Source organism: Bos mutus, chromosome 4, assembly GCF_027580195.1.
Source record: "Bos mutus isolate GX-2022 chromosome 4, NWIPB_WYAK_1.1, whole genome shotgun sequence".
Lineage (NCBI taxonomy): Eukaryota > Metazoa > Chordata > Mammalia > Artiodactyla > Bovidae > Bos > Bos mutus.
Genome location: NC_091620.1, coordinates 105,972,274 through 105,994,605, shown reverse-complemented (window position 1 = coordinate 105,994,605; position 22,332 = coordinate 105,972,274). Strand labels below are relative to the sequence as shown.

The following is a 22,332-nucleotide window of genomic DNA, read 5'->3' as shown; positions in this document are numbered from 1 at the left end:
TATTCTCATCCGACTACAGCCACGTGGCTCCGTCAGACATCTGCATATCAAGCTTCTCTTTCAGCACCACTCATCAGATACCTCTCTATGGTGTTCATTCATTCCAGACTCTTGGCTGACATTGAGTGCCTGTTATGTGCCAGCAATCAGTAAAATATATCACTCTTGCATATGCTGTGGATAATCCGTGTTTACGTTATGGGGATGCACATCCTCTATGGAGAACAATAAAGCAGGGAAAGGCATGGAGCAGGCATACTGAGGTGCCATTTAAGAAAGGGCTGTCCAGGGAGGCATCACTGATAAGGCAACTTCTGAGCAAAGCAGGGTAGGAAGTGCCTCTACCTATTGCCTTCTCTCCTGTTACCATGAATGAGACTTTCCTGTTCATGAGAGACCATCTCTTCTCTGCCCGCCCTGGGTTTCTTTTTTTTATTTCCTTCTCAAGAATTTTGGTCCCAGTCACAACTTCTCTCTCCTACAACATCTTCCTCTTCTCTGGAATATTGCCATTAGATACAGGCATGCTTTAGGTTCATTTATAGTTTTCTGGGGAAAATACTCTTTGATCCCACATTCTACCTACCTACTGCTTTCTTTCTCTGCTGCTTCTATAAAAAAGCACAGATAAAATCTCTTAGACTTGTCAACAGTTGCTGCTTCCATTTTATCACCTCTTGTAACAGATTAATGATGGCCACAAATTCTTTGACACTCTTCCTATTGAAAAGTGTGGTGCAAGATCCCTCTTTTGACACTGGTGCTGTCTCTGTGAATGCCTTAATTTATAGAATGTAGTGGTGCTGTCCAAGTTTTTAGGCACAAACCTGGGGCTTCCATCCCTTGTCACTCAAATACTTACTCTTACATCTTGAGCTTCTGCTTAATAACTCTGACTGCCTCACTGGTGTGTCCATATGAAAGAGTCTGAGCATGTGGAGAAGGAAAGTGGCCAGCTAAGGCCAGCCTTCTAGCTATCTCCACCAAGGCAGTGGATACACTGAAGCCTTCTTGGACACTTGAGACATGTCCAGCCACCCAGAGAGTATCACTGAGGCACCATCCCAGTTGATACCACATGAAGCAGAAGAATCAACCTGCTGAATCTTGCCCAGATTCCTTACTCATTGTGTGTAAGCATAAGAAAATAAATTTTGGTTTGGCAATGGATTTTAGGAAGTATCTTTAACCTCCCATTCTCCACTTAACCATTCTAATAGAGCTTGTGTTCCTTCAGTTCAAACATAGAATTGGCTCTTATTAAACTACTCATAACATCTATGTTACCCAGCCCAGTGGTTACTTCTATGCCATAATCGTACTCAACTTGTAACCACATTGGGCACAGATCACCACTTCCTTCTTTTTAAATACTTTCTCTTGTATTCGTGATCCCACCCTATCCATCTTTCCTCCACCTTTCTGGTCTTCTTTGCAGGGTCCTCCTGTCATTGACCTCAAAATAATGAAGCCCTCGGACTCGTTTTGAGATATCTTCTCTTTCTGCATTCTTCCTCAAGGTGGCCCCATCCATTCCAGTAGATTTACATACCATCAGTATGCTGGTGTTTCAAAAATGTACACACCTAACTCGAGTCACTTAGTCATCTTTGATCTGCCTAGCTAAAGTAGCACATGCCACCTTCAGTAACATTTTGATATCTCATTTTTTTATCACTTTTTGTTTCTGAAGTCAACTTGTTAATTTATTTAGACCAGGAGCTGACTGTGGCTCAGATCATGAACTCCTTATTGCCAAATTCAGACGTAAATTGAAGAAAGTACGGAAAACCTCTAGACCATTCAGATATGACCTAAATCAAATCACTTATGATTACACAGTGGAAGTGAGAAATAGATTTAAGGGACTAGATCTGATAGATGAGTGCCTGATGAACTATGGATGGAGGTTCATGACATTGTACAGGAGACAGGGATCAAGACCATCCCCATGGAAAAGAAATGCAAAAAAGCAAAATGGCTGTCTCAGGAGGCCTTACAAATAACTATGAAAAGAAGAGAAGCGAAAAGCAAAGGAGAAAAGGAAAGATATAAGCATCTGAATGCAGAGTTCCAAAGAATAGCAAAAAGAGATAATAAAGCCTTCCTCAGCAATCAATGCAAAGAAATAGAGGAAAACAACAGAATGGGAAAGACTAGAGATCTCTTCAAGACAATTAGAGATACCAAGGGAACATTTCATGCAAAGATGGGCTCGATAAAGGACAGAAATGGTATGGACCTAACAGAAGCAGAAGATATTAAGAAGAGGTGGCAGGAATACACAGAACTGTACAAAAAAGATCTTCAGGACCAAGATAATCATGATGGTGTGATCACTCACCTAGAGCCAGACATCTGGAATGTGAAGTCAAGTGGGCCTTAGAAAGCATCACTATGAACAAAGCTAGCGGAGGTGATGGAATTCCAGTTGAGCTATTTTAAATCCTGAAATATGATGCTGTGAAAGTGCTGCACTCAATATGCCAGCAAATTTGGAAAACTCAGCAGTGGCCACAGGACTGGAAAAGGTCAGTTTTCATTCCAATCCCAAAGAAAGGCAATGCCAAAGAATGCTCAAACTACCGCACAGTTGCACTCATCTCACATGCTAGTAAAGTAATGCTCAAAATTCTCCAAGCCAGGCTTCAGCAATACGTAAACCATGAACTTCCAGATGTTCAAGCTGGTTTTAGAAAAGGCAGAGGAACCAGAGATCAAATTGCCAACATCCATTGGATCATCAAAAAAGCAAGAGAGTTCCAGAAAAGCATCTATTTCTGCTTTATTGACTATGCCAAAGCCTTTGTGTGGATCACAATAAACTGTGGAAAATTCTGAAAGAGATGGGAATACCAGACCACCTGACCTGCCTCTTGAGAAACCTATATGCAGGTCAGGAAGCCACAGTTAGAATTGGACATGGAACAACAGACTGGTTCCAAATAGGAAAAGGAGTACGTCAAGGCTATATATTGTCACCCTGCTTATTTAACTTCTATGCAGAGTACATCATGAGAAACGCTGGGCTGGAAGAAGCACAAGCTGGAATCAAGATTGCTGGGAGAAATATCAATAACCTCAGATATGCAGATGACACCACTCTTATGGCAGAAAGTGAAGAGGAACTAAAAAGCCTCTTGATGAAAGTGAAAGTGGAGAGTGAAAAAGTTGGCTTAAAGCTCAACATTCAGAAAACGAAGATCATGGCATCTGGTCCCATCACTTCATGGGAAATAGATGGGGAAACAGTAGATACAGTGTCAGACTTTATTTTTGGGGGCTCCAAAATCACTGCAGATGGTGACTGAAGCTATGAAATTAAAAGACGCTTACTCCTTGGAAGGAAAGTTATGACCAACCTAGATAGCATATTGAAAAGCAGAGACATTACTTTGCCAACAAAGGTCTGTCTAGTTAAGGTTATGGTTTTTCCAGTGGTCATGTATGGATGTGAGAGTTGGACTGTGAAGAAAGCTGAGCACCGAAGAATTGATTCTTTTGAACTGTGGTGTTGGAGAAGACTCCTGAGAATCCCTTGGACTGCAAGGAGATCCAACCAGTCCATTCTAAAGGAGATCAGCCCTGGGATTTCTTTGGAAGGACTGATGTTAAAGCTGAAACTCCTGTACTTTGGCCACCTCATGAGAAGAGTTGACTCACTGGAAAAGACTCTGATGCTGGGAGGGATTGGGGGCAGGAGGAGAAGGGGATGACCGAGGATGAGATGGCTGGATGGCATCACTGACTCAATGGACGTGAGTCTGAATGAATTCTGGGAGTTGGTGATGGACAGGGAGGCCTGGCGTGCTGCGATTCATGGGGTCGCAAAGAGTGGGACACGACTGAGCGACTGAACTGAACTGAACTGAATGGAATGGAAGCTCCTTAAGGTCAGAGTTTTTGTCTTTTCTGTACTATGACCCCAGGGCATAAAAAGAGGCTGGCAAAAAGTGGTCCCTTATTAGACATTAGACTGATTGGCTGGTGAGCATATATATACTTTCCCAGGTAGCGCAGTGGTAAAGAATCTGCCTGCCAATGCAGGAGTCACAAGAGGTGCAGGTTTGATCCCTGGGTCAGGAAGATCCTCTGAAGTAGGAAATGCAAGCCACTCTAATATTCTTGCTTAGAGAACCCCACGGACAGAGGAACATGGTGGGCTACAGTCCATAGGGTCACAGAGCCAAACATGACTGAGCACGCAAAGATGAAGGATGATTATGGCTGGTGAGCTCTAATGATGGCTTTGTGCTCACTAACTGGCTGCCTGGTTGACACTTCCACTGGGGTGTCTTATAGTCTCTTCAAAATGTCTCTAAACCAGAATTATTGATTCCCTCACGCCAGCATGTTATATCCTCCAAACCCTCCACACTTTAATAAATAGCACCACTACCATCTAGTTGCTCAAACTCCAAACCTAGATGTTTTTGTTCATCCACCTCTTTCTCTCACGTCTCCTTACACAGGCGTATCAGTCGTAGGCTCTACTTCTATATTAATTGTTTACTGCTACACAACAAATTACATAACAATCTCACAGTCAGAAGACATTTCCTGTCTCTTGATAAACCCATAGTTTCTGTGGGTCAGGAATCAGCATGGCATAGCTAAATACCTCTGACTTGAGGTATCTCATGAACTGACAGTCAGAGTTGCTCTGATGGTTAATTTCATGTGTCAATTTGACTGGGCTCAGAGATGACCCGTTGCTGGTAAAACATTATTGTGTGCAACTGTGACAGTAATCCCAGAAGAGATTAGCATTTGAATCAGTACATAAGATCAATTCTCATCAATGTGAGTGGGCATCACCCAGGCTGTTGAGGGCCTGAAGAGAATAACAAGGTAGAGAAGGGATGACTTCTCTCACTCTTTACTTGAGCTGGCACATCATCCTTTCCTGCCCTTGGATACTGAAGCTTCTAATTCTCAGGCCTTCAAACTCTGGGACTTATACCAGTGGCCCCCTCCTCTCTTAGGCCTTCAGACTGGACTGAATTATACCTGGTTCTCCAGCTTGCAGGTAGCATATCTTGGCATATATCAACTTCTGTAATCCTGTGAGCCAGTTCCACAATAAATCTCCTCTTATCTCTCTCTCTCTAGCCATCCTCTTTTTCTGGAGAGCCCTGACTAATAGAGCTGTGCGTGTGTGCTAAGTTGCTTCAGTTGTGTCTGACTCTTTGGGATGCTATAGACTGTAGCCTGTCAGGCTCCTCTGTCCATGGGATTCTTCAGGCAAGAATACTGGAGTGGGTTGTTATGCCCTCCTCCAGGGGAATCTTCCTGACCCAGGGATCAAACCCACATCTCCTTCGTCTTTTGCATTGGCAGGTGAGTTCTTTACCACTAACGCCACCAGTAGAGCTGTAGTCTCATCTGAAAGCTCTACTAGGATGGGATGGAGGGGGTGAGATCAGCTTCCAAGATCACTCACATAGTTCTTGGCAGATTGCCGTCCTCTGCTTCATATTCAAAAATTTGGAGAAGGGGTAAAAGAAGGGATAAATGGCAAAGGATGAGGATAAAGGAAGGAAGGAAGACATGGGACTGAAGGGCAGGTTGAAGAATAGAGAAGAGAGGCCACTTCCTACTCTTCTGACCTGGTTGATTTGTTAACTAATTCATTCATTGTATAAATTATACAGTATATGAGTATCCTTTTCAATTTGCTTGTTCCACTCTGTCAGATCTTAGAGCACAGATTCTTAACTTCTCTTGAACGGACTCAACCAGCTTTGAAACTGCTGAAGGCAGTAAAGTCCCTCCTTGGATTCACACACCCACAAAATACTCACGTGCCCTTTCTGTGGTTTCACATGTCCAGCCTTGAAGCCTGTGATGCCTCGTCCAAAAAAAAGTGAAAACTCTTGACCGGTGAATGATTTGCCGTGGACTGTCAATTACTTGGAGAAGGCAATGACACCCCACTCCAGTACTCTTGCCTGGAAAATCCCATGGATGGAGGAGCCTGGAAGGCTGCAGTCCATGGGGTCGCTGAGGGTCGGATACCACTGAGCGACTTCACTTTCACTTTTCACTTTCATGCACTGGAGAAGGAAATGGCAACCCACTCCAGTGTTCTTGCCTGGAGAATCCCAGGGACAGGGGAGCCTGGTGGGCTGCCGTCTCGGGTTGCACAGAGTCATCAATTACTTTGAAATAACTCTCTGTGGAACTCTTCCTCTGGGCCTCTGTACCTACTCTTTTGTTTGAAACAGTTTTTTCCAAAACCTCTCTATTCCTCAGTGTTGACATGTCCACATCTTGTTCTTTCAGATGTCAGTTTAGAACATATTTCAGGTAGTCTTTCTTGGCCCTTAAATCTTCAATACCCTTCTTGTATACACAATGCTTCTTTATTATTCTTACCACTCTGTGTTTATTATTAGTATCTTACTACTGTTTTGTTCTATTCACTAGGCTATAAACCTATATAACAATGCCTTCATTGTTATAGTTTGATATCTGGTATAGCACCTAACACAGGTTAGATGCTCAATATACATTGTTCAATAACTGAATAAATGTTTGACAACCATTCCTGGAGCCTCTGGAATACTTTAATATGCCATAATTTATTAACTTTAAAGTATCATAGGTCTTATGTTTATTATTTTACTACTTTAATTGTTTTGTTATTTTATGTGCCACTAGAAAAGAAAAAAACAATCTACAACATAATTCTTTAAAAACTATCAATTATACAGCAATTTCCTATTTAAGAGTTGTTAAAATGTATAAAAAATTATAATGGAATCCATGAAATACAAAAGTTTAAAATTAAGGGGAAGCTTTGCAGGTTTTTTAAACTTAGAATTCCTTCTTATCACAGCAACTTATAATCTAATATTTTTTAAAGTCCTGTCTCAGGTATCACCCAGACTTTTATCATTCATTTCCTTTCCCCTTTTACTCCTCACATGCTAAATAGTTATTTGCACACATTGAAATGTTAGTTCTTAAATATATTTTGTAAAAAGCACATCTACTAATTCTTACACAAACCTGAACTCACTGACTATTCAGTAGAACCTGTCAATGCATTGGCAGAGAGCCAGAACCAAATCTGCCAAGCTTAATTCTGTGCAGGCACAAAGAGTTGATCTTGTGGCTGCACTTGCTGTTCTTCCTTTAGAAGTTGCTGAACCTGGTTGGCAGTAATTGCAATGTTCTCAAGTGTCTGCAAGTATGAAGTTCCAATGTCCTAAGAACTCCAATAACACTATTCTGCTTGAGGCATCTCTAGTAAAAATACAAAACAAAACCAAAAAACCAACTCAAAAACCACCAGACTTGAATCCTGGATTCATGGTCATTTTCTGAAATTCTATAGTAGCAGAAATAAAATGAAGATAATTCCTGTGGGTTTATTACATGAAATAAATGGAGAAAATCTATGAAACTGCTATGCAGAAATAAAGCAACTGCAGTGCAAATAATAAAGTTCTATCCAAGAATAGAAAAAGTGCTTTCACCTCACAACATCTTGGTAGGTGAGATAGGGCCAATGTTATTATCCCTGTTTTATGCAAAGTCATTAAGTTAGGAAATGGAGGAGTTTCAGATATGTATGTCCAGCTTTGGTGATCCTAAATTTAAGTGTATCTAAAAACAGAAAGTGTTAGTCACTCAGTCATGTCCGACTCTTTGCAACCCCATGGACTGTAGCCTGCCAGGCTCCTCTGTCCATGGAATTCCTGACCCAGGGATCAAACCTGCTTCTTCTACAATGCAGGAAGATTCTTTACCATCTGAGCCACCAGGAAAGCCTATGGGTTTGCAGAGAGTCAGACATGACTGAGCAACTAACACTTCAGAAATAGAATTTCAAAGTATGTAAAGCAAAAACAAACACTACTATACCACTTCACAACAGTTATCTAACTCATCTCCAAAACTGAAAAACATAAAGTTGAACGATAGAAATGATAAAAAGACCAGCGATCTATGAAATAGAAAACAAGGAGAAAATACTCATTGTGTAGAAAGCTGTTGAGTCATAAGATGAAGTCCTGATGCATGCTACAACACGGTGGCACTTTGAGAATGTTACGCTGAGTGACAGAGGCCTGCGAACTGTGATTCCATTTATGTGCAGTAGCCAGGATAGACAAATGCACAGAGAGAGAGCAGCTAGTAGTTACTAGGAGTAGGGGAAAAGGGTGACAGAGAATGGCTTAATGGACATGGCTTTCCTTTTTGGGGTAATGAAAATATTCTGGCACTAAATAGTAATGATAGTTGCATGATACTGTGAATGTATTAAATGCCACTGAATTGTATATTTCCAAATGGTGAATTTTATGGGGGTTTTACCACATTAAAAAAATCAGAGGACAAAATATTTAAAAAATGATTATTGAAAATAGTACTAAAATTTATAAATCTTTAGTAAGACAGAGAGAGGTTACAAAATCTAAAAAGAATATTACCACAGGTCCTAAAAATATTTTTATAAAATAAAAATGTATTATGAACTGCTTTATTCCACTAAATTTGAAAATTTAGATGAAAATGATGAAATTCTAAACTTACAAAAAATGCACAAGAAGAAACAGAAAAATCTCAATAAATTTTACATTTATTAAAGACATTGAATCTCCTATTTAAAACAAAGAAAGAAAGTGGAGCAACAGGAACTCTCCAGCATTATTAGTGGAATGACTACCTTGCAGAACTGAACATATACTTGTGTGTAACTAAATTATGTGCTGGACATGAGTGTATCCTACTACTAACTCCAATTTGCATGTATACTCAACAGAAATGTTTACATATGTGTATTAAAATACACTCTACAAGAAGGTTCATTGCAGCTTAGTTTATAATTAAAAAAACCCCAAAAACCTGGATGCCGTATAAGTGTTCATCAGTAGTAGAATGGATAAATAAATTGTGGGATATTCATACAATGAAATACTATATGTAATAAATGAAAAAGAATACTGTAATGTGCTACAACAGAGGCTTACAACAATGGTTTGTTTATCACTTATGCCACGTGTCCATTGCAAGTTGGCTGCAGCTCTGCTTCCTGTCATCACCAATCCAGGATGCAGTCTAGCAGAGCACAGGGCATCTAAGACATTACCAGTTTGGAGGCAAACAGAGAAGAGACACAGTGAAACACGGACACTTGATATTTCTACCTGGAAGAAGTGGCATGTGTTGCTTTACCAACATTTCATGGCCCATAGTAAGCCATGTGACCACTCTTCAAGTTCATTAGCAGAGACGTATTGCCAGCCACTGAGAATAGCATACCAAGAAGAGAACAAGGATACTTGGGCAATAGTTATCCAACCTACCATAGAGGTTGGGAAAGTGAATATCTAATGATGCTAAAGCTGAAACTCCAGTATTTTGGCCACCTCATGCGAAGAGTTGACTCATTGGAAAAGACTCTGATGCTGGGAGGGATTGGGGGCAGGAGGAGAAGGGGACAACAGAGGATGAGATGGCTGGATGGCATCACTGACTCGATGGACATGAGTCTGAGTGAACTCCGGGAGTTGGTGATGGACAGGGAGGCCTGGTGTGCTGCGGTTCATGGGGTCGCAAAGAGTCGGACACAACTAAGCGACTGAACTGAACTGAACCCAGCTTTTCTCTTGGGCTGATGGGAGTCATGGTGAAGGTCAATGTCTGATTCCTTGGAAGTAGAGGATTTTAAAAGTTCATGTTTTATTGAGAGAGTGCTCATCAGGAAAAATTCTGGAAAGGTAGCAAGACAAGAAAAGGAGAAGGATCAAAATATTTAAACCTATTAATGGTAGGGCACATCTAACTTTATTGTTTCCATTAATTCTATAGTGTGTGTGTTTGTGTGTGACTTTTAGCATACAGTGTGATTTATTTTCAGTACCAGTGGACTCATCTAGAATCCACTGATAATCTGTTTACCAAAGATCTTGAACTTACATTCTATCCACAGACAATCTTCAGATTCACTACAGAAGCCACTCTTTTTTTCTGTAATGAAAATTGCCAATAGTCCAGAGAATGTTCCAACTGTACTTCATTTAGGTTTTACTTCTTAATGGAATCAATGACATTTTACAGGTTCATGTGATATACCAGTTAGCTGTTAGAAACCACAGAGCTCCATTTCCCAAAACTATCCCTGATGAACCCAGCTTTTTCTGCTCTGTCTGTGGTACAGAGTATCAAATTGTATGTTAAAAGTTTCCATTACATTCTCTATTCCTACTTAAGCATGTTCTTCTTGGATTTCCTCACTTCCCCTTTTCTATGCTAATTATGGTGTTTTACATCTCAAATAAATTATTTTCTAAACAACCTCATTGCATGGGAAAATGGAATTTTGGCAAAAAGTAAGTGATTTGTGTTTTGCTGTAGACAATTTCCTGCACTATTGTGATGTATAATAGTTTGAACACAAGTACATCAATAATATTATGTGTGCAACCAGGTCTTCTGTGATGGTGTGGTAGAGACACGAACTCAGCACCTTCCACCTCTTTTCCAACATCCTTTGGGTACAGTGTTTTAAAATCCTGGCTATATATTCGAACCATGTAGGGAGATTTTGTAACCTAACAGTGTCTGAACTTCAGCAGGGGTGTGGGTGAATATGGGGGGAGTCAGATACTCCCTTCTCATGCACCTTCTTACCCTTCAGAGGTGATAACTAGAACGTATACTTCCACAGTTCTTGAAGTAACAGTACAGGGTGTGATTTTGTGCCACAAATCAGAAGGGCTTGAGCAAGACTGAAATTTGAAACCTTGAGCAAAGAGGCAGTATAGCAAGCATCTGCTCTGCTAGTTTGACTGCAGGCGTGGTTCTGAATCCTACAGTTCTTATGATTCCTTGAGCTCTGGGTCTTATTTATTGTGGCCAAAATTATCTTCAGTCCCACAAACAGTGCAGGAAGTTCCATATACCCTTAACTTTCTGTCAGTACTCAACAATGTTGAGTCTTTTAATTTTGCTAGTCTAATAGGTATAATGGCACCCCACTCCAGTCCTCTTGCCTGGAAAATCCCATGGACAGAGGAGCCTGGTGGGCTACAGTCCATGGGGTCGCGAAGAGTCGGACACGACTGAGCGACTTCACTTTTACTTTTCACTTTCATGCACTGGAGAAGGAAATGGCAACCCACTCCAGTGTTCTTGCCTGGAGAATCCCAGGGACGGTGGAGCCTGGTGGGCTGCTGTCTGTGGGGTCACACAGAGTCGGACACTACTGAAGCGACTTAGTAGTAGTAGTAGTAGTAGTAGTAGTAGTAGTAGTAATAGGTATAAAGTGATTTTAGAGTGCTGTTTTAATTGGCACTTCTCTGATAATTGAAGATTCTAAGCTTTTCATGTGCTTCATTTCTCCCCTCTTCTGCAAAGTGCCTCTTCACATTATTGCCTGTTATTCCTTGGGGTTACTGTCTCCACTTTGTTATTCTCAAGAGTTCCTAGTATATTCTACTCTTTAATATGTTGTCAGTTTAACATTTCAAATATTTCTCATTCTGATATTCATCTATAATCTTTGTGAATGGTGTCCTTCACTGAATGGAAATCCTTAAGTTTGATGACTCAAGTTCAATCAACTTTCTTGTCTTAGAGTTTCTATTTTTGAAACATTGTGTCAGAAATCATTCCCTATCCTTAGGTCATAGATACTTTCCTATACTGTCTCCTATTAACTCTAAAGGTTATACTGTAGATCCTTGCTCAGTAGTTACCTAGTAATGTTAGGTAGGACATAGGTTTATTTCCTTGCATAATGTCAGTTGGTTTTCCCACTTCCATTTCCTAAACAAACATCCTGACCCTATTAATTGGTGCTGCTAATTTTATCTTACTTGAATTCCCCAGGCAGAAATATATTTCTGAGATCTCTGTTCTATTCCATTGGTCTGTTCATCTTTTTCTTGCACAAATACTAGACTGTTTTTATTATTAGACCTATCCCTGCCCTTCATTTTTATTTTCTGAAATTGACTTAGCTTGTCCATACACATAAAAAAATCTATTGTGAGGTACATTGTGTATACTCAAAAGTATATAAAATACATATAGTTATAGAAAAATTATAAAGTAATAGCAATGTAAAACACCATCCAAGTCAGGAAATGCAATAATGCCAGCACTCCAGAAGTTTTCCCATGTATCCTGGCCTGACTACAATCCCACCTTAGGATAGGCAACCACTATACTAACTTTTGTGATAACCATCATTTCCCTGTTCTCTCTAATGTATCCATCTAAGCATGCATCCCCAAACAATTGTTTGATTTTGCCTTTTTGGGGATTCCTTCCAAATAAAATCATTTTAATACTTTTTGTATTAATTTTTATTTTCTTTAGCTCAACATTTGGAGAAGGCAATCAACCCACTCCAGTTCTCTTGCCTGGAAAATCCCATGGACGGAGGAGCCTGGTAGGCTGCAGTCCATGGGGTCGCTAAGAGTTGGACACGACTGAGTGACTTCACTTTCGCTTTTCACTTTCATGCATTGGAGAAGGAAATGGCAACCCACTCCAGTGTTCTTGCCTGGAGAAAGGGACGGGGAAGCCTGGTGGGCTGCCGTCTATGGGGTCACACAGAGTCGGACACGACTGAAGCAACTTAGTAGTAGTAGTAGCTCAACATTATTCATGAAATTCTTCCATGTTTCAAATAGCACTAGTTGTATACATTGCTGTTTACTGTTTCACTGTATGAATTTACTACAATCTGTTTATCCATTTCAACTTTATTAACGTTTGGTTATCTCTAGTGTTGTTTCTTTTAATTTGAAGAACTTTTATTACAAACACAATTTCTTTAATGGTAATAGAGTCATGATTTATAAACTCGTCTTGAGTCAGTGAAGGAACTATGATAGAGGACACTGGCTACTTACCCAAACCCTTCCTCTCTGGGCATAAAGAAACCCAGCTGAACTATATTTCCCAGCTTCTCTTCCAGTTAGGTATTGCCCTATGATACCCTTTATTAATTGTGTCAACAGAAGTGCCATTTCCAGGTTGAGCCTGAAGATATTTGGCATGTTTCCTCATACTTTCTTTTGCTTTTGTTTGGGATGGACACCAATATGATGATTTTTCATGAAGATGTTAATGCCCTACAAAATATACTCTCTTGCATGAGAACTGCTAGATCCCTGGAGTACCACAAGGATCAGAATTTTCATGCTGATCTGAGAAACTGTTATCTGAGATCTCTGACGTGAAAGAGATTATAAATATTTTTCTAAAATGAGGAACCATATATATAACACTGGCATATAACAAGTACTGTTCTAGATTTTATAAATATTAACTCTTTTAATCCTCTTAAAAACTGTAAGTGCTAATTAGTCTTATTACCTCTATTTTAAAGAAGAGAAAACTGAAACTCAGAGAAGGCCAGAGTTGCACAGTTAGTAAATAACTGAACTGGGGTTCAAATCCAGAAAGCTGGACTCCCCAGTCTGTGCTCCTACACACTATGATGTACTATCTTTAAGCCACTATATACAAGGGATCTTTATTACAACAGCTAGTGTGCGTGCATTCTTAGTTGCTTTAGTCTTGTCCAACTCTTTTTGACCCCATGGACTGTAGCCCGCCAGGCTCTTCTGTCCATGGGATTCTCCAGGCAAGAATACTGGAGTGGGTTGCCATACCCTCCTCCAGGGGATCTTCCAACCCAGGGATCGAGCCCGCATCTTTTATTTCTCCTGCATTGGCAGGCATATTCATTACCACTAGCGCCACCTGGGAAGCCTGTTACAACAGCTTACTGTGACCTTAAAAATACAGGAATTGGAACATAGAAGTGGGGTTCAAAAAATAACCTTAAATATGTGGTTAGATAAGAGTTGAAGAATTTTACAGGCTGAAAAACTGGAAATCCTTGTAACATCATCACACAAATATTTAGGAAAAACATTTCCTACAATAACTCGAAAGGCCGGCCATTTCCCCAAAGAGCAACCGGAATGTTGTGTGTTGGTTGGTTGGTCCTTGACATTTTTAGTACAGGACAGTGATAAAATTATGTGTTCAGGTAAGAACTAGCAGGCCTAAAGCAGAGGCTGTAGAGGAGATCTAGAAATGTGGTGCTGTGCCCCAGCAGCAGGAGGAAAACTGGCTACAGCTCATAGCCTTTCTCAAATACCTCCTAGTTAGGAAAACCAAGCTCGCCAGCACTGTGGGATGTATTCACCACTTTGTCTCCTTTCACCCATTCCCTCAAATGGCCTCAAAGGAGGCAGCATTTAGGTAAGGGAGAGAGAAATGCGTAGACATGGAAAACAGGAAGTAAATTAAGCTTGAAAACTGTGTCCCAAAAAGGAATCTGAATTTGTTGCTGGCACATGGCAATTACTGGAAATAAACAGATGCTGAATCCTGTCAAATTCTAAGCTATTTTATTGCATAAGCAACTAAAAATCTAACCTGGAAATGTCCTCAGATTTTCAAACATATACCTGTAAGAAGGAGGCTACTAAAATTACATAGTATTTCTAAGACTCACTTTCAGTGTGGTCTTAAAGCATAATGTACTAGAAAGAATTCCAAAAGGGTAAAATTTGGACTCACGGGGACCTAGAAAAATACACCATTACTAAGACACTAACCTCATTTCCTCCCAGGTGGAATAATCTCATTGGTATGGACCAGAGACTGCTAAGTGTATTCTAGTCTTTCTTTTAAGAGAAGAAACAACTGTTTATTATTTTTTATTATTGATATTCTGCTCATACTCAACCATTGTAATTGGATGTGTTGTGGGAACAATATTTTATTTTCTAGGCTACCCCATGTAGCCACATCTGGACCTAATGTAGAGATCAAAGCATCACCCTCAGATCCTGTGCTTTGAACGGAAGGGAGAAATTGGGTGGGGCTTGGAGTTATCTTTCTTGGTGAGGGATACAGTGTGTGAGAGAAGACTGGACTGTTGCTGTGACCAGAGGCTAGACTGTGGCACAGAACACTAGCTGTACACCAAAATGTATTCGTTCTTCGTCCTCGAACGTATGTCTCTCCAGTTGTATTACATCACCCGTTTCCCCCTGCAGTTTGTTAGGTGATGCCATGCGGTTTTTACCATTGGTGAGAGAGTAAAAGTAATGGCTACCATTTCTGGTCCTGGGACTTAAGACATGGGGTATCTCTCCCTGACATCTTCCAGTCTTTCTCTCCTTCCAGCTTGATGAAATACAGAAATGAGGGTGAACGAGCTTCAACCATGTGGATAACTATAGTTACCTAGCTGTGGTGCAGCAACATGATGAAGCTTTCTGCTGCTTAGTATTCACTCTGTACACTATTCCCCTTTGCTCTGTGTCCTGGGAGGCTTTCTGGCCTCCATTAATAGCTCCCTGCCTTATGGATTTGGGAGGGTGGAAGGGGAGTTCAGTCAAGATATTCATTCCCTCTGTTCTCTCTGCTGAGTTGTCATAGGTTAGCTGCATCCTACCAGTGACAAGAGCATCTGTTGGGAGAGTCTCCACTTCATCTACTCTCTTTTGGTTCTAGTAACTGCTTCTACTCCCTTGTTCCTTCAAACCTAGGGCTGGAAACAGTCCCTGGAAAACCCCCAACATTTCTCTTACTCCATTGCTAACAACGGAGTATTAGACTTTGTCTTACTAGTTTCTTTTTACATTCCCACCCTTGTATCTATACTCCCCTTAAAGAACTTCCCTCAATAGCCCCATCTGAGTGCGCTTTCTCTTTCCTGCAAAACCTAACCAGTGATGTCTCTGAATGGCCCCATCAAGGGAAGCTGCCATATTGATCTCTCTCCTAAAAACTGGACAATAAAAGAAAAACTTATCATCTATTTTTTAAGGCATCATATGTTTCATTTTGTATGTTACAATAGCTTAGCCTTACCTCAATTAATAGTGTTATTTTTTTCCAGGAGTTTGTTCCTTTCATAAAAATTTCAAATTCGTTGGCACAAGCTGGTGCATCAAACCCTTTTTCTCTCTCTAATGTCTACAGCATCTGCTTGTCTTATTTTTCATTTCTGACACTGGATACTTGAGCCATTCTTTTTTCTTGATAAATCCCACCAGATGTGTGTCAGGTTTTATTATTTTTTTAAAGAATGAACTTTGGCTTTTGTTTAATCTCTACACTATATTCGATTTTCTGTTTCATTAGTTGACTATTACAAATTACTTCTGAATCTAGCATCTAAACACAGTAAGAAACTTTTATCATGATGCATAGATTTTGTGAGCAAAACAGAAATGGAAGAGTTTTTGTATAACCTAGCCTTGACAGTCACCCGTCATCATCTGGAATATCCTGTTAATTACACAAGTAAGCCATATTTGATGTAGGAGGGAACTGTGCAAGAGAATGAATACCAGAAATCAGACATCATTAGGGGCCATCTTGGAGCTGTCAATCACATTGGTTTTTGCTCTTTACTTTCCTGAGCTCAACAAAGAGCTCAACATCTCTCTAGTATCCCCACCTGCATCTCTGACAATTTAAACAGAAAGACTGGGGAAGAAAAGACAATGAATCATCAAAATGTAGCATCTACTGTGGGGAGCAGTCCCTCTCCTTCCCAAACCAAGTAAGGGAAGAGGCTCAAGGTAATCGCATAACGATTTGGAGGTGCCTACATGAAGGGAAACACCAGGGCTTTATCTCTCCTAGGCCTTCATTGTGGAAGGACATATTGGTCCCTAGCAATGAGATTGCCCCCCATCTCTCTGGGGATTTTATCATGCAGCCTTTCCTAAATTGCCCCGAGAAGAAGAGGGTAGATTCTTATGAACCCACCAACATCTAAATACGCTTATTCTTCTCATCTCTGGCTCTCCAAGTCTTCCTTAGTCAGATAAACTTTATCTAATTTGCAGTTGTGCAGGTTAAAGACAGGAAAAAAAAAAAAAAAGGCTGTATTTTCCAAAACTGGCTATATACATGCTGTTAGTTATTTTTCTCTGTGACTCCCTAATGGTTGGCCTTTTGAAATGTAAAATCTGAGAACTGATTGTAACATTTTGCGAGTCGTTCATCCTCTAAAGCAATGGAAGCTACAGTTTGTGTTGTGTGTTTAGTTGCTCAGTCTTGTCCAATTCTTTGCGACCCCATGGACTGTAGCCGGCCAGGCTCCTATGTCCAAGGAATTCTCCAGGCAAGAATACTGGAGTGGGTAGCCGTTCCCTTCTCCAGGGGATCTTCCTGACTCAGGGATGGAACCCGGGTCTCCTGCATTGCTGGTGGATTCTTTACCATCTGAACAACCAGGAAAGTCTGGAAACCACAGTTTTATTGTCTAAATCAGAAAGGGTTACATGGGCTAAAAAGTAGAATTTTATCTGGCTACAAAACTTTTCAACAAAACTTACATCTAACTGAGCAAAATGACTTAGGACATAAAGAAATCACCCCAACACCCCACCCTCAGAAGAGAAAAATATATCAACCAACCACTTCTCAGTAAAATTCACAGAAAAGGGAAGGGGGAGGGGGTGGGGTGCTTGGGTATACTAAGCCACGTTAATGATTTGCTAAAGGTTGTCTTGATTTTTGACCAAGAAAGGGACACTTCTATTCATTCTCGTCAAACTAAGGTTGAGTCCTTAGACAGAACTTCAGTACTATACTGTGTTATTTATTTCAGATTTTTTAGGGTCAAGTCTGTGGAATGTTGCTTAATAAGTGTTTACTGAATCAACCAGAATAACAAGTTTAAAGCAGCTGAGAATTAACAGTTCTGAGGCCCTGTCTCCTAGTTCAGAGTCAAGCTGATAACAACACTTCACTTCAGAGACAAGATACCACCATGAATAATGACCTGTTACAAAGATCAGATTAGCTCTGCTGTGGCCCAAAGTAGACAGTGCCATCTGTCTTTTGTCAGGTTTTCCAGAATTTGACTTCCTGTGTGTCTGCATTGGGAGAATGCCAGTTCAGGGAGGGCTTGGGCAGTCTCACAATGCCAGTTCTTGCTTTTATCCATGTGTTGGGCACGTGACTGGCAGTTTGTGCCTCATGCAATTGAAGGAAGAGAAGGCGAATTGTAAGTATTTGAACATTAGCTCTTCTCCTGGTCTGGACTGCAGGAGGCTCAGAACAGCACAGCTGTATGAGGTAATTTTGCCACACAGCTACCAAGTAAGCTGGACACCTCACTCATCACAGCTCACATGTCTTATTGTAGAAAGAATATTGGGAATAGTTGGTTAAAGAATTGAGAGGTTTGGTTTCTTGTCACTAACTTAACTTGCAATTAGGGGAATATTATGTAATGTCTCTGATTCTTTATGTCTATGCATGAGAAAAGCTGGACACACTTTTATTGGTGTTTGTCATTTACTTAGAGTTCTACTTATATGATTAGGGGTTTACTTTTACCAAATGTGTAGACTTTTGGGAATATCTGGAGTCTAGAGCTCACAGTACAGGGCTTTGTGAAATACAGTGCCTATGAGAAGCTTCCCCCTATACACAGAAGCCACAGAGCTGCCCTGAAGCACCGAGCCATTGTTGGCATACATGGTGCTTATCATGGGCTTCTCAGACAAAGCGTTCCGGATGCGAAGTGCCTGTCAAGAAAGAACATTCATTAGTAGTATAAGAACAAACAGCTGTCAGAGACATTTTCTTTCCCAAACACTCCAGGACTTGTACAATTCTCAGAAATCAGTAAGTTAAAATCTGTGCATCTTCAGTCTTTTTTTTTTCTTATTCTAATGAAAGTAATCTCACATCAGCCAAATTCCTCAACAGATGGTTTGCACAATTTCGATAGTTCGGGCATCTCTATAGAGACAGGTAAGAACCATGAATGCTTTTATCTAATTGAATGTACAGTCTTCCTTCTGTAGAAAGGGTCTTGCCTTTCACTGGACATACAGCATGGGGAGGTAAGCATGGAGCAAAATAATGAAGGGACAGCGAGTTAGCTAGCCAAACCAACCCAGAACCTGTGGATGGTAGTTTTCACAGCTGCAGCCCCCACTCAGGGAAGCAAGTGTAAAGAATGCACACTCTGGAATTCAGTCTGACACAACTGCCTAGTCCTATTTTTGATCTGTAGGATTAACACTCTTTAGTTTGCTAATCAGTAAATATATAAGTGCTCAGGTTTCCAAATAGCTTGGCTGAAGTTCACTCAATCAGGACATGATGTGAATTAAAGAAAACCGACATCTCATTAAAACAGAGTTTAGTAGAGGTTTTTTTTTTTTTTTTTTAAGTTCCTATCTTAAGGAAGATCCTACAACTTTATCTCAGGTTTGTTACATGGAAATACTCAAGATGGAACTCATGTAAACATTAGCCTCAAGCAAAAATAAAGGGTATCAGAGATTGTGAAGAAAGAAGTCTTACCTAAAATAAACAAATGATTAAACTTGAAAATGGAGACATGAAAAAGAGTCTAAGCAATTTTCAAATAATTCTATGGATCATATTTTCTTTTGTTCTTTTAAAGCAGACATTATTGTTGGGCATTTGTAGAAAATGTAGAAAATTTGTATCACTTTGTGAGGCACACATCTGAGGCTAGGGTAGCTTGCTAGCTCAGGGTGACATTCTTCAGGCTCCAGTCTCAGACTGTATTTTTTATATTTTTTGATGTTTTGGGTTATTATTATTATTATTTTTTTTTTTGGTTGTTGTTTTTTGTCAAGAAGTTGTGACTAGGGAATTCCCTGGAGGTCCAGTGGTTTGGACTCCACAATTTCACCACCAAGGGTTCAGTCTCTGGTCTGAGAACTAAGATCCCACAAGCTATGTGGTGTGGCCAAAAAAAAAAAAAGTTGTGACTAATTTATTAATAAAAAAAAAAATTTTTTAATTTTTATTTATTTATTTTACTGTACTGCATAGCATATGGGATCTTAGTTCCCCAACCAGGGATCAAGTGTGAGCCCCTGCATTGGAAGCACAGAATCTTAACCAGTGGATTGCCAGGAAGTCTCAAGAAACAAATTAAAAAAAAAAAAAAAAAACTAAAGAATAGCAATTTTGGAAGCAGTATGTTTTCTTTACCCACTGGACCAATTATCAGGGTGGCATTTGAGGCTCAATTTCCCAACACCACAAACCTAGATACAAACATTATATCTTTGTTAGAATCTTACCTTCTCAGTGAGGTCTGTCTTGGTCTCTGTATTTACTAAGACCTGCTGTCCCTCTGTTCACAGCAGTCCTGATCCCTTTTACTGTTATGCTTTTTCTTCCATAGAACTTTCCAACTTAAAACTTACTATTAATATATAATTTACTTATTTCTGATGCTTATTGTTCATGAGTATCTCCCTCCCTAACAGTAGGGATCTTGGTATGCTTTGTTTTCTGATGGATATTCCAAGTATGAGAACAAAGTCTAGTGCATTATAAGTGCTCAATAATTTGGGGGAATAAATCTCTCATAGTATGTGTGCCAAGAATTTATATCGGTATTTAAATTCACTAGAGATTTTTTTATTCTTAAGCATAATGCTGTAGAAATTGCAATACTTTATGCTGTTGTTTTTAATGCCATATAAAATTCAATGGTGTATGATATTGTTTTGGAAGAGATTTAAAATAACATCTTTAAAATGAGACATTCTTTAGCACTATCATATATAATAGAACTGCTGGCAAAATCTAATTTTGTTTTGAGATTACATTTAAACCAGGGTTTAATCAGGATCATTTAAACCAGGGTTCCCCAATTCCCTGGGCCACAGACTGGTACCCATGATTTCCAAAAACAAGTATAGCTTTTGCATGGATGGGATATGTTGTTTAGCACTGATGGTTAATGGGCACCAGGTGACTTGAAAGGGTTAATGGGCTGTATCTCCCCAGCCTGTCCCAAATCTTACTCTTTCCATATGCAGAATTTGTTCAGTTCTGGAACATCACATATAGCCTGCTAAATTCTCCCAAGTCACCTCCACACATTATTTGTTCTTGCAGCTTTCCCCTGCAGTTCAGGTAAGTCTAAGAACTTACTTCTGACCCTGGAGGATCCTCGGTGTTATACATCAGCAGCTTGATAGCATTAGGATGGCATCCTGCCAAAATATCTCCCGTGTCAGGATCAACAGTTAAGTTATCCACTAAGGTGTCCAACTGGATTACCTTCCAATGAAGAGGAAGCAGTGAAACATTGTTCTGACTTTCATCCCTCCCACCTTCCTCCTACCAGCTCCTTCTGGCTCCCCAAATTGGTATTTTTGCTACTGAATTTTCTAAGTGCAAACATAATGTCACCATCATTCTTCTAAAATAGTCTCATTTCCTTCATTCAAGAAGTACATTCCCAGGTCAAGCTTGGGAGCTAATGGAACATGTTGTATGGGAAACCAGGGTCCTGTTACCTTGAGTTGAGTTAAATCCCAGTTGTCATGTATTTTCATAACATGAATGTTCTTATCTGATACATCAGCTACATAGATATACCTTTGAAGTAAACAACATTGACATTTAAGCAAGTAATAATGAAAGATGACACTAACTCTTATTTTGGAAAAGAAGTATACAAATTCACAATAGCTCAACATGCCCGTGCAATACCTTGCTATAAACCACAGTGAAAGATAATGGAGTAGTATGTTTAATACTTTTGAAGTACTTTAATAAGCTTTGAATATGAAATTTGACGAAAGGCAATGGAATTGGTGTTTCCAAATGACATACTGGCTCAGTCTCATTAGTTAACAGAGTCACACTTTATTCTTTAAATCAAATGGAGGTAAGTGGATCTCTTGTAAGGCCAATAGATTCGCTACTTCTAGTGCTTGAAACTAGTGCTTGAAAAGATGTAACAGATGATCATGAAACTCAGTCACAATCATTTTTTAAAAAGAGGGAGAATACTTAGAATTGTTTTCCACAGGGATCATCTCTACTTACTATCTTACCATTACATTTAATATTCATGGTACTCTTCTTTTTAAATAACGTTCCATTTTAAAACACTTTAAAAGAATGTTTCTCATAAAATTTTATACTGCATAAAATAGCATTTTCTCATAGAAAAGTCTGCTGTAGTATGAAAGGAAGTCTGCCACTTATACAATCACAGTGCCCAGTCTAAGTTGGGCCTCCCTCTCTAATAAGAACTTTTGGGTAATGGAACTTAGTATAAGTTAACTTAGCTAAAGTCCTTCTGGCCTCTTAAAGAATAGAGGTATTGTGCATTTATTCTCCTTTTTAGTCACACAAGAATTTGGAACAAACTATGCCTGCCTGCCTATGTCCCTGCCCAGGCTCTTTTTGCTACCACCTGTCCCGGGTGTCCAGGAGTCCACCAGTATCTGGGCCAGGGGGTAGGGCAGAGCAGTCCTAGTCACTGCCCTGACAGGCTGGGGCAGGCTGGGTGTGCCTCCCATCCCAGCC

The 22,332-nt window shown here is 39.9% G+C and overlaps 2 protein-coding genes across 2 annotated transcripts in view; one reads left to right on the top strand and one right to left on the bottom strand.

The window, feature by feature from the left end:
* Positions 1 to 22,332, top strand: part of ASB4 (ankyrin repeat and SOCS box containing 4) — a 271,537-nt gene that overhangs the window by 3,198 nt on the left and 246,007 nt on the right. The gene's annotated exons all lie outside the window — the stretch shown is intronic.
* The window catches only part of PON3 (paraoxonase 3), a 37,924-nt gene continuing 32,835 nt past the window's right edge, over positions 17,244 to 22,332 (bottom strand). The window contains exons 7-9 of the mRNA XM_005909700.3: positions 21,312 to 21,393; positions 20,944 to 21,072; positions 17,244 to 18,539 (exon numbers count right to left, since the gene is read on the bottom strand). Coding sequence (XP_005909762.1) covers positions 18,381 to 18,539; positions 20,944 to 21,072; positions 21,312 to 21,393 — 370 coding nt within the window. The 3' untranslated portion in view covers positions 17,244 to 18,380. The remainder of the gene's footprint in view (positions 18,540 to 20,943; positions 21,073 to 21,311; positions 21,394 to 22,332) is intronic.